General features: G+C 43.9%; 1 protein-coding gene across 1 annotated transcript; it reads right to left on the bottom strand.

The window, feature by feature from the left end:
• Window positions 1-2730: 2730 nt before the first annotated feature.
• On the bottom strand, window positions 2731-15166 carry Cyp2b14 (cytochrome P450, family 2, subfamily b, polypeptide 14). The gene is made up of 9 exons (XM_008759203.3): window positions 14993-15166; window positions 13219-13381; window positions 12927-13076; window positions 10918-11078; window positions 10001-10177; window positions 9090-9231; window positions 6907-7094; window positions 6591-6732; window positions 2731-2921 (listed from the first exon to the last, which is right to left on the bottom strand). The coding sequence occupies exons 1-9, from the start codon at window positions 15164-15166 to the stop codon at window positions 2731-2733; spliced, it is 1488 nt and encodes a 495-aa protein (XP_008757425.1).
• Between the last annotated feature and the right edge of the window lie 2318 nt (window positions 15167-17484).

Raw genomic sequence — 17484 nt, 5'->3', positions numbered from 1 at the left:
CCCTTGTGAACTTTTTTTTTTTTTCAGGCGACCCTGTCAGATACTGTTTTGTTGATCCTGGAAGTTGTCAAACCTGATCTCACCTCAAGCCCTTGGCCCTTGTGGCTTCCTATACGAAAGGAATGGGTTGGTTTTTTCTAACACCATCTTAAAGCCCTCCCACTATTCATTCTTAAAAGACGATGACCAGACGGTACACTTCTTTCATTGTTCAATTTCCTTCTTGGTTCATAACAACTGAGCTCTCCTTATGACCTGCTTTTCCTTTTGTATCTGCTGTTATTCAGATACAGAATGGGGTGGGGGATGGTTTTCTTATTCTTCCATCTCCCATTGAAGGGTCCTTGCGGCTTTCACCAACCTTACACCCACCTGCCTCAGGTGGAGGCTAGGCCAAGTTCCATTCCCACCCACAGGAACATCCTTGAGCAGGAAATTCTCAGAATGTCCTGACTGATGCTTGCTAGCCAAGAGATTTAAGGGTCAATATGCTTAGCCAGTAAGTTTGAACTGTAACCTTGCTGATGTAACCTGTGACCCTAAAAAGTATAAAAACTGCTTGTTATAGAAATTCGGGGTCACCTTCTAGACACTCACTTTGAGGGACTAATTGAAGGTCGACCCTGATGTGCTGCAAAATAAACCTCTTGCTTTCACATCAATCTGAGTCTTGGTGTCTCACTTGGGGGCTCTTGAAGTAAGTACCACTGGCTGAAGGTTGGAGTCTTACGCCATCGTCATACCTAGGATGTTAGGTAGTATGGGCTTACTTACTGAACATTGGCCGATAGTAACAAGCATAATATTCCTTACAAAGAATCAAGCCTCCCCCACTCTTTGCAGAGACTCAAGCCAGCCTGAGAGTGGCAAGCATGACTCTGGCAGGTTTTTCCTTCTTCCCCTACTCTCTGCCTTATTAAAAACCATTCTATTACATTCCCATAGCTAGTCACCAAGTCTATTCCCTAATTTGGTCACTTCCTTCTCCAGAGACTATCAAGATTCAGCTATCAAAGTTTGTGTGTGAGTTGAATGAGTGGCTGGTTTCCTCACATTATTTATGTATTTACTTATTCCTTCCTTGGCAGATGTTTTGACTCCGTGGCATCAGCCACCTGCTGTTCCAAGTGCTCACAGTACAGCAGTGAGCAGGACAGTAGGTTGTTCCTTCTGGATGCAGTGGAAACATTCTCAGCAAAAGAACTTTTGGAGATTTTTCAGTGATTAAGAGCACTGGCTGCTCTTCCAGAAGACCTCCGTTCGATGCCCAGCACCCACATGCAGAAGTCACAACCATTAATAACTCCATCCCAAGGCATCAGATGCCATCTTCTGTCCTCCACAGGTACTGGACACTCACATGATGCAGGGATATAGATACAGACAAAACACCAAAACACACCCACATGCACCACACACACACACACACACACACACACACACACACACTAGAAGAAACAAACACAGAAAATAAACCAACCCCACAGTGTTTAACCAAGATGTGGCAGCAGAAACCTTTAATCTCAGAACTCAGGAGGCTGAGGCAGATAGAATTCAGTGAGCTCAAGACCAGCCAGAGGTAGATAGTGAGATCCTGTCTCTACAAACAAGCAAGCAAGCCACACTCAAACAAAATCATACCAGGGATCCTTTTTTGATTGGTGAGGAAGGTTTGTGTATTTATGAGATTCATGGAGGACTTACAGGGGTATGTTCGAGAATCTAAGTAGAGTCACACAGCTCAGGGGTGGAGGGCTGAGGAGATCCTTGTCTCGAGAGAAGATTCAGGGTAAAGAATCTAAGAGAGCGAATGGGGAAGGTCTGTGAAGGTGTGTGACTGTGGCCTGCACAGTACAGGGGCCTGAGAAGTTGGGTGTGGCATAAAAGGCAGCCAGCATGCAAGGTCACATCCTTGCCTTTTCTACAAGACACACAGGTCAGGCCAGTCCATTGACACAAAGGTCAAACAAAAGTGGCACTGTGGGTGTTCAGTGCAGGGGAGGTTATGGAGAGAACGAATGAGGGACTGATCTTTGAATAGGTTGGGGCTTGGAGTGGTGTTGGTTAAATGGGACAAGATACCTGGAATTAGATAGTGAAGTTGTATGTATTGTGAATAAATTAAAAGAGACTAAAATATAAACATTAAGATATAGTCACATTAAAATCTGGGTGTAGGTCCATGTGCCTGTGATGCCAGTACTGAGCAGGAGATCGAGATTTCAAGACATCTTTGAATATATATAGGATTTTGAGGTCAGTGTGAACTACATGAGCCTTTGGCACTGAATACAAAACTAAAAAATTTTGTCAGCTTCGTTATATGGATTTCATCTGAATCTAAACACAAGCAGGTGAGGGATCGCTCTTCTAGACTCACAGCATGATCTTGTTTCCCACTACTCACTAGCACTGTGATACATTCATGGGGTCTCTTACTCATCTATCAATGGGGTCTTCACACATGACCCTCCAACAAAATACACGGGAGTAGGGTGGAGCCAACTCAAGAGAAACCATCTGTAGTCTATTCACACAGATCCTGGAATATAGACTGCTGGCCAAGTAGGGACTATGGCTGTGAACAAGAATGAGAGAGGTGACTCAGAATAAGCTGTGGCCTCCAGAAGTCTCTCTGTCCGTACATCAAGAAAGGCACTTCAGTAGGTTTTCCTATTCCATTCACAGGGTATGGAGTTGGGGACACGAGAGTGCATTGACTCTTCTCTCTCAACCCACACAGCGGGACAAGAAGTTTATCTGGTATGGTGAGGGTATTTTGCCTGCACCACTGTTAATGGGAGTGAGGTCAATGTCCTCAGGAGCCACAGGGCTTGCCAAAGAGAAGTTCTGGAGGAGGGCGGTGAAGAAAATGAACAATTCATTTCGGGCAATGCCTTCTCCAAGGCAAGTGCGCTTTCCTGTGGGCACAAAGGACAAGTAATGTGAGCCTCAGAGCCGTATATAGCCTTTGTGTTGTTTCATCCCTAAACCCAGACAACCATGACCATTGCGATGAAAAGTGTGAGTTTGTCCCTTAACCCACAATGCTAAGAAATTATAAAGAAACCCTCCAAACCTCAAAAAAGCCATGCAAAATATTTGGTGGCTGACTGGCATTCACTTGTGAGAGTTGGATTTTCAAAGCATCTTTTGGCTCAGAGGAAGTTGGGACCACCTTGGAGTTGAGGGTGGACAGGTGGGTGGGTGTGACCATTTTATAACATGATACCTTTAGGATTTTCCATTTCTCTCATGCGGACGATGGTAGGCATCTTACAAAATTATCATGAGCACAAAGTTAATGTTTGTAATGACTCTTTAACTGACATCTGGCAGGTATTAATAATTCTATATGAACCAGACCCGGTGGTGGATGCCTGTAATTCTAACATGTAGGAAAGTTGGCGGAGATCGATCATAGCTTCAAAACTGTCTGGGCTGTGTAGCAAGGACTCCCTCTCTGAAATCTTAAAAAAAACCAAGGAAGAGAAGGAAGTGGAGGAAGAGGAAGAGGAGGAAAGAAGAGAGGGTGAGAGGAAAGTGGGAGGAAGAGAAAGGGGGAAGAATACAGGAGAGTGAGGAGAAAGAAAAGAAGGAAGAAAAGCTATTCATGCAGGGTGTTTATGTGGGTGTGCAGAAGTTGTTTCTATTTTTTTTTTTTAGGATTTTTTCTTTATTAACTTGAGTATTTCTTATTTACATTTCGATTGTTATTCCCTTTCCTGGTTTCCGGACCAACATCCCCCTAAACCCAGATTGATGAGTTTCAACAAGTTCCTATCTGAACAGTTCAGATGATTGAGAGAGAGCAGGTACATGGGATAAGGGGTCTGTGGCACCCACCACGTTCTCAGAGGCATAAGGAGCTCTTGCTTGCTGGAAACTCAGGCATGGAGCACCATAGAGCAAAGGGAGCCTGAAAGCTCATATGTAGGCACCACAGCCTGCCCTGAACCTCAGTGATGTACACCCCCTCCCCCAGGACATCCAGGTGCAGGAGGGATTTCTCAACAATTCCTGTGCCTGTTGTTGGGAAATTGTGCCCTGGGTGGGAGTAATTAGGAAAAGCACCCCATCACTTTGGACATGTTCTTTCAATAATTTAGTTGACATAAGCTTAGTCATTTATGGAGTATCTCTCTGAGATGGTTCTCTTGCAACCGGTTTTGTGACCCAGAGTTTTCCAGAACAGCTTAATGACTTACCTCCCTCTCTCTCAATAGGATGTCCCCAGGCCTGGAGCTGGCGATTTGGACATCTTCCATGATTCTTTGGCTGTAATGCTTTTGGGCATCATTTATTTTTCTTGTGAGCCAGGGCAGTCAACATTTAACTTCTTACCCACCAGACATTATTTTTCTTTCACTTTCTTCCTTTTCTCTACTTATTTTTTTTGTCTAAACTCCCTATTATTTCTCTCTCTCCCTGCCCCTCCTCTCTTCCCCCTCCCCTATGCATCCTCTCTCTTCCTGCTCCTCAACTTCCTTTCTCCCTCTCCTTCCCTTTTTCTCCCACCTCTCTCTCTCTCTCTCTCTCTCTCTCTCTCTCTCTCTCTCTCTCTCACTCTTCTTCTGTTCCCTTCTCTTTCTTTACCTTTTCACCTCACTCCTTTCTCTCCCTCTGCCTATCCTCTCTTTTTTTCCTTCTTACTCCCTCTCCTCCTCTCCCCTCTCTCTCCATCTCTCCCCATCTTTCCTCCCTCTCTTCCCTCCTATTCTTTCCTTGTCATGTGTTTGTGCAGCAGCCCCCTCTTTATGTCTCATTGATCTCATTTCTTACTTTTTCCTCTCTTCATTTTCCATTATCTTCCTCTGTTCTTTCACCCTTACCTCCTTATTAGACCCTTCCATCCTTCTTCTTCTACTGTCTCACTCCACTGTGTATCCTAATATGTCTCTTTCTGCCATGGTTGTTTTGTGTCCTACTTTCATTTCTGTTGTCGTGACACATACCCCAATAAAATCTACATGGATGAGGAATGGGCTCCTCTCTGACTTACAATTCCAGATGACTGACTGTCATGCCAGAGAAGTCAAAAAAGCAAGAGCTGGGAAGAGCTGGTCATGACCACATCCACAGTCCAGAGTATGCTGCCTACTTCCTTGGATCTCAGCTTAGATCTCACCTCTCTTTCAGGGCCTCAAACAAAAATTAATGCCACCCACAATGGGCTGGGTCTTCCCATATCAGTTAACAGTCAAGGAACAGACCATGCTAATGTAGGCAATTCCTCAACTGAAACTCTCTTCTCAGCTAATTCTATGTTCTCACATTGACACTTAACATTGACTAGTACAGCATGTCCCATCTTCCCGTGCCTCCTGTTGCAATTCTGTTCTTTCTCTATCATCTACTCTCTGTCTCTAGCCTTATTTATCTCCATTCCTGTCTCCCTCTAAACTCACAACTATGGAATGGAGACATTCACTTTTATCCAACTACTGGTCTCCACACTGAGTACAGATTAAGTAAGAGAGAAAGCCAATACATTTGATATTTCAGGGGAGAGCTGAGCCCTGAGTTACTGAACTCCCTGACACTCAACTTTAGACAGGGTCTTTGGATGTGGCTCAGTGGTAGATACCCTGCCAGGAATTCTCCAGTGAGGAAATGAGTGTGTGGCTCAGTGATAGAGGCCCTGCCTAGTATTCCCCAGTGAGGGACTGGGGGTGTCATCAATCTTAGAGTCCTTGCCTAACATTTGCAAATCTCAGGTTCAATCAATACCACAGAATAAAGAGGTCTGAGGAGTACTTTCTTGGACTTTATTTTATCTCCAAAACCTCTGTCTAGATAGAGTTTTTCATGGCTAGACCTTGTTAAAATGAATTCAATTTGGCACAAGGCTGACCATATACATAACAAAAAATAACCTAACTTTATTAGTGGTGAACTGCAAACTGTATTGAGGTTATATTGCACCAGCATGTAACTCTTCTGCTTGCAAATAACTGAATCACAGCCAAGCATAGCTGCGAACCAATCCCTGGATGCCAACTACTACTGCATGGCCAAGTAAGAGAACAGTGGAAGTGGCATGAGTCAGGTTATAGCCACATCCTCAACTACAAATGGCTCGCCTCTGACCAACTTTACTACCTGTTGAAACTTCGAAATTTTTCTGGCTAAGGATATTAAGCATTATGAGTGGGTTCTTTGCTCAAATAGATGGTCATGATTTCTCTTGCAATTGAATAAGCTATGGAATATTTAATGCAGTCAGGGGCAAGTGTGTCAAGACATACACCATAACCCCAGTTCTCACTGATAAAGTCAATACTTCCTCAGCTGTTTAAGTCTCAACCAAGCTCATGGCCGTGTACATAAATGATGTTGGTTGTTTTTGCTGTTGTTTCTTAAGCAAATTAATTTTCTCAGGTTTAGAGGCTTTTAAATACTACTCCAAAGTCCTCCTGACCAGGATTCTTTAGTTCAAGAAACCCTTCATGGTGCTTCATTCCCAGGGTAGATAGGATAGTTCAGGCAAGGGCTGGGACAGACTCAGTATATTGGGACTTTATTGGTTTGTATCCCCGAGTGTGGGCCTACCTCTTGTGTCTAGAAAAGGAATTACAGGTCTGTCTCACCTGTGGAGAAGGGCAGAAAAGCTTCACTCTTCTTCAGTGTCCCATTGGCATCCAGGAAGTGCTCAGGATTGAAGGTGTCTGGGTGGTCAAAGTACCGTGGGTCATGGAGAGCTGAACTCAGGATGGGGTAAACCTCAGTGTTCTAGGAGAAGTTATGAAATATGAAGGAGTTAACATATCCTGACTCCCATATGTAAAACAGTCAGTCCCTAAGAAACACAGTCCTGGAAAACCACAGACAGGATGAGGTTGGTGATTAGGAGAGTGGAGGATGCTCATGAATGGAGTAACAATGAGGAATCACAGGTGGCCTCACCTTGGGGAGCAGGTACCCTCGGAACATGGTGTCTTTGGTGACTCTGTGTGGTAAACCAATTGGGGCAAGATCTGCAAATCTCTGAATCTCGTGGATGACTGCATCAGTGTATGGCATTTTGATACGATCATCAAGGGTTGGTAGCCGGTGTGAGCTGATCACCTGATCAATCTCCTTTTGGACTTTCTCTGCATAGAAAGGGGAGACAATAGACAGTGCCCCTTTCTCAGAGGCAATGCATAGCAACCTGTTTTCTGGGGTCCAATAACCCAGGAATAGTTAAGAGTTTCTGCTGAGAAACACACAGTGCTCCTTGGATGCACACACCTGTGCTTCTCTCAAGGACCTGTCTCTCCATCCGTGTGTAGAGCATGCTAGAGTCTCTTCTTAATAAGCTCCAGCTTTGCTTGTAAAAGAGATAAAAGGAAAATCTTCAGCAAAGGGCCATTTCAACTGTCAATCCAGAGTGAGGCTGGAGGAAAAAATGGCAAGAATGTAATGAATGAATGAATGAATGTTATCAATTGTATCCTGCACACACAGGTCTCTCTCTCTCTCTCTCTCTCTCTCTCTCTCTCTCTCTCTCTCTCTCTCTCCCCCTGTCTTCTTTGCAGGAAATTCATAATTAAAATCCACGGGCCTGAAGAGATGACTCAATTTTTTAAGAGCACTTGCTGTTCATTGAGGGGACACCCAGATTCAATTCCCATCATCCATTTCAGCTCACACTCTCTGTACTTCCAAGTCCCTGTGATTTGACACCCTCACACAGACATATGTAGCCAAAACAACAATGCACATTAAATTAAAATAAATTTTAACATCTAGGCTAATAATCTAATTTTATAACCTCAGAAATAAAAGGGAAGTAAATTACTGTATGCATAACAACATATAAAATATGAACATGTTAGCTGAGGAAATAGTTCAACTAATAAATGCACTTGACTTGCAAGCCTGACATCCTGACTTTGACACCCAGAGCCCATGTTCAGGTGGAAGAAGAGAACAGAATACACAAAGTTCTCTCATGTCTATACATGAGCTTTGCAAGGCATACTCAAAATAACTTCAAATCCTTTTTAAAAATTTAAATTGCGTGCATGCTAGTCAACCAAGAAATGGATGAGCCAGCTTATAAAAGGAAAGATTGATGAGTGACAGAAATAAGATGTGTATCTTCCACTTATTACTCATTATAGTAATCGATTAAGATAAATAATTGTTTCATAAACACAAATGTTCATCAACACTACTAATCAATGATCAATTGGATGTTAAATTTAATGAAGATTAATATAGGAATTAAAAGTTGTATTCAATGATACATAAATCATAGCTAAATGAGTGAGTTGTTAAAAGGAGACATGGAGGAGTGGGTGGACACATGAATGGTGAGTTCAAAGGTTGTTGGAAGCATTAGAGAACAAAAAGGTTCATATTTCAATGGACCAATGAATCAATAATAATAGCCCACACAAATATTCCCAATCAAAGAATAAAACTCATGAGTTGGTTAATCCAAATGAATGAATGAATGATATGCCCTTGTGTGAATCAGAGACGAACAAATCAAGGATTAACAATCTATGGGTATACAGATGAGCAGGTGACTATGTGAATGGGTGAATAGGCTTATAGATGGATGAGTGGGAAAATGGATGAGTACAGATGGAGAATAGATGTATGGTTTAGTGAACAGAGTGGGTGAATGGATGAAGAGGCAGATGGATAGAAAGATGAGTGAATGGATGGATGTAAGACAGAAGGAAAGAAGGAAGGACAGGATAGATGGCTGGCTGGGTAGATAGATGGATTGATGAATGGATGTAAAGACAGAAAGATAGAAGAAGGGAAGGATGGTTGGATTTATGGATGGATGCAAGTACAAAAGGAGAAGGAGGGAAGGAAGTTTGGATTGATGGATGGAGGGATGGATGTAAAGACAGAAAGACAGAAAGAGAGAAGGATGTTTGAATCAACCTTTAAGTGATAGGAGGAAACAACACAAGATGATCAGCCAGTTGCTCATTCACACACCACCACAGCACTGCCTTTGATTAAAGGAAACCAAACAAAGCCTTCAGAGCTCCAGATGTAAGAAGCCCATGTCTCTGTTATTCACACAAACCCCTGCAGCCAAAAGGAAGTTGAAGATCCCCAACTGTTCACCCATGGCGTACCTGCGACGTGGGGGTACTTGAGCATGATCAGGAAGCTGTAACGGAGCGTGGTGCTGGTCGTCTCGGTGCCAGCAAAGAAGAGAGAGAGCACAGAGATCACAAGGTTCTGGTGATGGAACTCTGTGTGATGGTTGGACTTCTCCTGGTTCCAGATGGGAGAGAGAAGGAAGGGTCAGGGATGACTGGATCCTTGCAGTGATTCATGTGCCTTTCTAGTCACTGTCCGTGTGTCCCATACTATCTGGACCACTGGGCACGTGTCCTCTCACCAGTTCATACCACTTCTGAACCAATTGGCATGGGTCCCCTCAGCAGTTCACACCACTTGTCTCATTGTCTCTTACCCTCTTTTCATTCAGTCTTCCCTGGACTCCTCTGGTCTTTAGAATCTCACTCTTCCGTCTCTTTGGTAATTTCCAGCTCTTGTTTAGAAAATATTTATTATATGTATATTTATGTGTGTATGACTGTGGGTGTCTGCCGTGTGTGTGTGTGTGTGTGTGTGTGTGTGTGTGTGTGTGTGTGTGTGTGTGTGTATTTGCCAGAAAAGCTAGGAAACAGCGTTGGAGTTTATCGAGCTGGAGTTACATACGATTATGAGAAGCCTAACATAGGTTTTGCGAAAGGAACTCCAGTCATCTACCATATTGGACAGTTTCTTCTAAACCATGAGCCATCTCTCCAGACTCTGTGGTCTTCTCTGCTTTTCATTCTTTGACCCGTTTCTTCCCCAGGCACACCCCTTCTCTTTCCCTGTCTTTTTATCCTTCCTTTCTCTTTTCCTCCAGATGGTCTACATCTCCTCCACTCTTTTTTACCTCTTCTCAGCATCCTCTCTCCCCTTTTTTTCTATGACACCATTCCCATCCTTCACTCTCACCCACCCCCTCTCTCATCCATGCAGGACTCACCTTCTCCATGTGCAGAAGGTAGGTATCGATGAAGTCTCGTGGAGTGTTGGGGTCCAAGGTGGCCCTGTGCTTCTCCACACTGTGGTCAATGTAGTTGAGGATTTCTTGTAGGTTTTTGGAGATTTGTTTGTGGACACCGGGAAAGTATTTCAGGAAGCCAGAGAAAAGCTCAAACACCTGTAAGAAAGAGAGACTCAGGGGCTCACCTGGAGCTGTCAGGTCACAGGAAGTGGGCAGTGCTCCTAGGTACTCAGATTTCATGAACAATGCCCCCTCACACTACACTACACTACACTACACTACACTACACTACACTACACTACACACACACACACACACACACACACACACACACACAGAGAGCATACATATACATGCTTTTGAACTGTAGTCTCTAACCTTTGTCTTGCACTCTCTGTATCTCTTTTGTCTTTCCTCTGTGCTCCTTCCTAAGCCTCTTTGCTCAATTGTGTTTGTTTCAATTTGTGGGTTGTGGGTGTGTATGTCATTTAAGCAAGATTGGCCTTAAACTCAATATGTAGCCATGGATCATCCTGAATTGTTGATCCCCCAGATGTCACCACCCAAATGCTGGAATTTCAAGTTTTGTATATCACCAAGCCCAGAATATACAGTGTTGGGGAGGAACCCAGGGGATCCTGCATGGAAACATAGCATTCAGTCTTCTGAGCTACATCTTCATAATAAACCATTTTTTCTTCATGTATGGATGGCTCTGTACATTCAGGTCTCTCTAACCTGTTATACATGCTCCCTCCCTGCCTCCAGGTCTCAGCCTCCTTATTTCTCTGTGCTGTCTTTGTCTTTCTTCTAGCCCTAACAAACTCCCTCTTTCACCCACAATGCAATCTCTTGTTTTCTCTGCCCTGGATGCTCCTCTCTTCCCACCCACTGACCTGGCTGGACAAGGAGCCCATAAGGGAAAATGTCTGATAGATCAGATCCAGCAGACGCAGGAACTGGTGGTCTTTGTAGTCAAAGCGCTCTCCAAAGACAATGGAGCATATGATGTTTGCTGCGATGGACTGGAAGATGGAGGTGGGGTTCAGGAGGGCTCCTGGAGAACGAGGAGGCAAGACAGGAGACAGGAAATATAGAACCAGGGGAATATCTGAATTTATTTCCATCTCATGAGGCTGTCCCCATCACTCAGTACTCAAAAAATAGCAAAGGCAGGTAACCTCGATAGCACATATGATGGACCAAGCCCTATTCTAAGCACTGAATAAATAATTTTATTTGACTTCCCAGGATATTGGACATAAGATGCAGTGTTGTTAGCATACAGAGAGGGTAGTTAAGATCACTAAGAGAACATTCATGACAGGGGGCAGGATTCAGATTGCCAAGGGCTGAGAAGGACAGCATGTATAGTTAGTCTTCACAATGCACCTCCTCCCTGGTCACCATTTTGACTCTGAGCTGATAGTTAATTCTCAGTGACAGAAAGAGCCAAGAAAGGTTCAAGGATTTCCTGTGTGGATTAAGTTCTGAGCACCCCACTCCCATCCGTCCATCTTCCTCCATCCCTTCTGAGACTTCTAGGCTCTGTGGTGCTTAAGAAGCTATCAGGACCTGCTGCCTGCTTTCTTTGTATGCCAGTTTCTTTCATGGCGCTGGGTGGTTGGAGGGCTGTTTTCTGTCCAACAGTATTAAACCCTTGTTGCCCTCTCCCCAAAGCTGGCTTGTCTATAGTCTCTGGTTCCCTGTAGAACCTTCCCTGAGCTAGTCAATTTTACTCTCAGCCTTCCAGCTTGTTTTCCTTTGGATCCTCCATCTCCACGACTTCTCTCTCCCACCCCTCTTCCCAATTCCTGCATCTTTCTTCCTCTTCTGCTTCTGCAGCTCAGCTCACCACCTCAGCTCTCATTAGGAACATGAATAAGAGAAAGGCAAATGCCTGCTGTAAAGAAATAGAGCTGCAAATGAAGTCTCCAAGACGCCCTTGTTATAAGGAATCATGAAGGACCCAGAATTGCCTTAGAAATCTACCAAACGACAACTCCCATCAACCTCTGTGCTCACTGATTCTCATCTACCCAAGCACAGGAACCAGAGTTTCTGTTTAGAACATGATGGAAAATTTTCCTGCTTCCTTCACTTCATCTAAGTTCTGTATTTTCCTTTCACTAAGACCAGCAGTTGTCAACCTGTGGGTCATGATCCCTTGGACATCAAACAACACAGCAGTTGCTTGAGTCCATCAGAAAACACAGATATTTGCACTATGATTCCTAATATCAGAAAATTACAGTTATGAAGTAGGAACAATAATAATTTTATGGATGGGGGGGTCACTACAACATGAAGAACTGTATTAAAGTGGTATAGAATTAGGAAAGATGAGAACCATGGAACTAAGAACATTGTGGGGTGAGGAGGGCATGAAAAAGGTTAAATGAAGGTGGTCTTGAACTCTATGTGTGGTAGAAGATGACCTTGAAAATCTCAGCATTCTCCCTCCACCTCTGGACTGCTGGGATAACAACCACACCCCACCATGGAACTAAAAGCACTCTCCAACTCACCCTCAGCCACAGTGTAAGACTGGACCTCACAATGTGGATAGTACTGGCCTTGAACTCATGACCATCTTGTCTCAGTCTTCTGAGTTCTGAGATGACAAGTGTACACCAGTCATATCCACTGACAGATAAAATTAATTCAAAGATTGATTTTTTTGTACACAAGTGACCAGCATAGTTTATCTGTCTCCAAGATAGTTGTGGATAATTTAAACCTCCCTTTTCTTTTACTATCTCTGTATTTCTCTCTCCCCACCTTTGTCCATTCCTACCTTTCACCACCTCATCTCTTTTCTGTCTCTATCATCTTTCTCTACCCTTTTGTGTCTTTCTCTGGTTGGGCCCTCATATCTTCTTAATGCCCATTCTCCAAGTCTCACCCTTGTATTTCTTCAGTTCCTCCACCAAACACTGGGCCTCTTCCTTTATCCTCTCCTCTACACTGCGCTTTCCCATCCCGAAGTTTCTCATGGTGACCAGAGAGAATCGCCGAAGGATCTTCCAACGTTCCCCATTGGCAAAGATCACACCTAAGAAAGCAGGGCAAATGTGGGTAGGTGGGTTACATTGGAAGTTCAGAGAATCCGGAGTCCTTCTCCACAGCTTGGGTTTCAGGTCTCAGACTCACCTACCTGGGCCACATCCTCCTCTCCCTACTGTCCCATATCTTACCATATCCCTGTACAACTGGATGGAGCACAGCAACTGTTCCCCGACCAGAGAACGCTTCAGCTTGGTCCACCAGAGCCTCTCTTATGGTGTCTGTCCCACACAATATGACCACGGGCCTTGGTCCCAGGTGTACTGTGAACACATCTCCATATTTTTCTTGAAGCTGGCAAATCACAAGAACACCAGGATTGTGGCCCGTCAGCACAGACATTGTTAAAGTTTTAAAACACTTAGATACAGACGGATAAATAGGCTACCCTTCCCCTTCTGATGACCAAACAGTGAAGCAGGTCTACTCTGTTGGCTGTATGTTTTAATCAGTGCACCAGAAATGTAGAGTTTGGATAGGAAGTAGAGGCCAGAGAGCAAGTAGTTATGTGGGTATGTATCCACTTGGAGGCCTGCCTGGCCTACATAAGGTCTTATGTCAAAACAAAATAAATAGATATGGATCTATTTATAGATATGGATATGTATATATACAATGTAGATATAGACCCATGATCATGCCCTTCAGTTTGGTCAGCAATACCTGGCATCTCATCTAGAAACCATTCTTCTAGTGACCCAGCTTCAATCTGATAAATATCTCCTGACAACAGTCAGAAGAATGGTCCTGACCCACCCACTGATTATTCAGAGGAGAAAGGGGTGACCCCTGGTTGTAGTCATGAGTGTCAATCAGGTCTACAGTACAGACTGTCCGGAAACTACATGTCAGTTCAACTATCTCTGGGCATCTCCAGGGAATTGGTCCCAGGAATATCAAAACCTTCCAGTGCTGAAAGCCTTTGAATAGAATGGTGCATGTTTGAAAACAGCTTACCCTCATCCTTTTGTTAACTTTATCTCAGTCTAGAGGTCCATGAAGCTAACAGAAATGAGGAAATGGAAATGGTCAGGTCTCATGTTGTTTAGGAAATAATTCTATGAAAATGCTCTATATATTTTATGCGTTTATAATTTTAGGTGGGGTCACAACACCATACCTTATGGAACAGTGAAATAACAATCTACAGATCAGATAATCAATATCATATTAAACTTGAAGGAGGATCATGAGTTTGTGATTAGCCTGGGGAAAGTTGGGCAACCTTGTCTCAAAAGCTAAATAAATATGAATGGCTATGCCACTGAATCCAGGTGGCTGTTCTGTTACACACCAAAGGAGGGCAGGAAGTTGGGATCACTGCCACCATATCATCTCTCTCAATGGGACATGGTGTCATGGATTTTCATTGATTATTAATGAACAAGTGATAATTTAACATGAAATACCATTTGTGAAGCACCAATTCTGAGACTGGTAAAGATGGTGCCAGTGCCCCAGGCTTGGGTACTGCATGGTCTTTATAACTGATTAGCCCTATCTACCTACTCAGCTCACTTCCTGCCCCTCCTATCCTCCTCTTTCTCCTGGAACACCTCAGGCTAATCTCTTTTGTTGGCAGGAGCAAAATGTACAGTTGATGCCTCTGATATTTTTCTTTCTCTTCTAGAAAAGAGAAGCCCCAAGAAGTGAAACTACACGCTTATACCTCAATACCTTCATACCTCTTGCACTACAAGCACAGTGCTCCAAACAGTTCCAACACAGGAAGACTTGCCTGTCTATCTGAGCACCATCATCGCAAGACTGCATGCTACCTTTCACTCAGTGACTTTCACAATTGAACCTAAAGTCTGCAAGGAGTCCCTTGCTCTTCCTGCTGAGTGAACTCCAAGAGTCAACACAGGCTAAGCCCACAGGGCTCAAGTCCTGTGCATGTCTCACCTGCATGAAAGAACGCAGAAGGCCTCTTCTGTTCATCTGTAAGAGGTTCCCCAAGAAGGGCAGGGGACGAGGTCCTGGTGGTAAGTGGCCATGGGTCTTTGGCCGATTTTGGCTGGCTAATAATAGCAAGAAGCCCACAGTGAAAGTGAGGAGGAGGAAGACACCGAGTTCCATGTTCCTGGTCTAACCACTGTTGACATCAGGGAACACTCCAGCAGGATCTTTTATCATGAGCCCGCCTCCCTACTCACTTAAGCAACTCCAGCTGTTCCCACCTCCCGGTCTCATCACTGTCCAGGTATGTGAGCACCCATACTTCCTGTTTGGGCTCCTGGTGACCTGTTCACTCCCCATTCCTTTATCCCAACCTTAGATGTTGGCAAAGACATCATGAAATAGATACACAGGAGAGAAGGCATTGGAAGTAACACATTTCGATTTCTGCACTTGTCAGTTTAGTTTCATCTGCTCATTTACTTAGGCATGGAGCTGTGTGTGCTGCATATATGAAGGAACATTACATTTTTCATTTATTTATTTATTTAATCATTTTATATCCCAATTAATGCCTCCTCCTCAAGATCCCCCCTACAACCACTGCATAGTCCCTCTACCCATCCTTCCCTCTCCTTCTCCTCTCAGAGGGCGGAGGCTCCCACTGGGTATCTATCTGCCTACCCTGGAACATCAAGTCTCTGCAGGGATAGGCACATCCTCTCCTGCTGAGGCCAGACAAGTTAGCCTAGGTAGGGGAACAGATCAACAGCAACAGTCTTAGGATAGCTCCAATTCCAGTTGTTGAACAGCCGACAGGAAGATAGACCTGCACATCTCTGAGCAGGTGTGTGTGTGTGTGTGTGTGTGTGTGTGTGTGTGTGTGTGTGTGTGTGTGTGTGTGTGTGAGAATCAGGTCCAGCCCATGTGTGGTTGGTGTTTCATATTCTGAGATCCCACAAGTTCCAAGTTAGTTGACTCTGTTGGTCTTTCTGTGGTGTTCCTAGCCCCTCCATGTTCTTTGGTCCTTCCCCAAACTCTTCTATAAGAGTCCCTGAGTTCTGTCTAATATTTGGCTTTGGATATCTGTTCTGTTTCAGACAGTTGCTGGGTGGAGCCTCTCAGAGGACAGCTTTGCTAGGCTCCTATCTGCATAATAGAGTGTCATTAATAGTGTCAGGGATTGGTGCTTGTCCATGGGATGGATCTCAAGTTGGGTTAGTTATTGGTTGACTATTCCCTCAGTCTCAACTCCATCTTGCTCCCTGCATTTCTTGTAGAAAGAATAAATTTTGGGTCTTCCAGGTTCAGCTGGGATTTTGCAGCAACCTCTGTACCCTCCAGGTTGTTGGAAAATTATGCCTGTGTGGGTGTATTTAAAAGGCACTCTATCTCTTTGAGCATCTCCTTTGCAGAATTTAGATGACATGAGCTTAGTAATTTATGGAGTATCTCTCTGAGATGATTCTCCTAGAACTGGTTTTGTGACCTAGATTTTTCCAGAACAGCTCAATGACTGCTCTCTCTCTCTCTCTCTCTCTCTCTCTCTCTCTCTCTCTCTCTCTCTCTCTCTCTCTCCTTCCATCATATTCTCTCTGATCCTGTGTCTGTACCTATCACCATGAGTCTTTTGATCTATTTTGTTTGTGTCTTTCTTAATTCCTTAGATACCATTCTAACCAACCTCATTTTTCTTTTTTTTTTAAAGGTTTTATTTTTTATTTATTTTTTTTGCTTTGAGAAAATACAGAATATAATATTCAGAGTTCAAAATTACTCCTGACTTTTGTATACAATTATGTTCTCTTTCCTTTTAGACATTCTTTTTTTTTCTTTTTTTCTTTTTATTTATTTATTTATTTATTTTTATTAACTTGAGTATTTCTTATATACATTTCAAGTGTTATTCCCTTTCCCGGTTTCCGGACAAACATCACCCTCCCCCCTCCCCTTCCTTATGGGTGTTCCCCTCCCAAACCTCCCCCCATTGCCACCCTCCCCCCATAGTCTAGTTCACTGGGGGTTCAGTCGTAGCAGGACCCAGGGCTTCCCCTTCCACTGGTGCACTTACTAGGATATTCATTGCTACCTATGGGGTCAGAGTCCAGGGTCAGTCCATGTATAGTCTTTAGGTAGTGGCTTAGTCCCTGGAAGCTCTGGTTGCTTGACATTGTTGTACTTTTGGGGTCTCGAGCACCTTCAAGCTCTTCCAGTTCTTTCTCTGATTCCTTCAACAGGGGACCTATTCTCACTCAGTTCAGTGGTTTGCTGCTGGCATTCGCCTCTGTATTTGCTGTATTCTGGCTGTGTCTCTCAGGAGCGATCTACATCCGGCTCCTGTCGGTCTGCACTTCTTTGCTTCATCCATCTTGTCTAATTGGGTGGCTGTATATGTATGGGCCACATGTGGGGCAGGCTCTGAATGGGTGTTCCTTCAGTCTCTGTTTTAATCTTTGCCTCTCCCTTCCATGCCAAGGGTATTCTTGTTCCCCTTTTAA

This window comes from Rattus norvegicus, chromosome 1 (genome assembly GCF_036323735.1).
Source record: "Rattus norvegicus strain BN/NHsdMcwi chromosome 1, GRCr8, whole genome shotgun sequence".
Lineage (NCBI taxonomy): Eukaryota > Metazoa > Chordata > Mammalia > Rodentia > Muridae > Rattus > Rattus norvegicus.
This window is presented reverse-complemented; position numbering and strand designations above follow the sequence as displayed.

Coding starts and splice junctions, on each gene's coding strand:
- Cyp2b14 (XM_008759203.3), bottom strand. CDS start 15,166: ATGGAACTCGGTGTCTTCCTCCTCCTCACTTTCACTGTGGGCTTCTTG. Junction 9,232..10,000: donor ACCTTCTGCACATGGAGAAG/GTGAGTCCTGCA, acceptor ATCTGGAACCAG/GAGAAGTCCAACCATCACAC. Junction 6,733..6,906: donor GAGGGTACCTGCTCCCCAAG/GTGAGGCCACCT, acceptor AACTTCTCCTAG/AACACTGAGGTTTACCCCAT.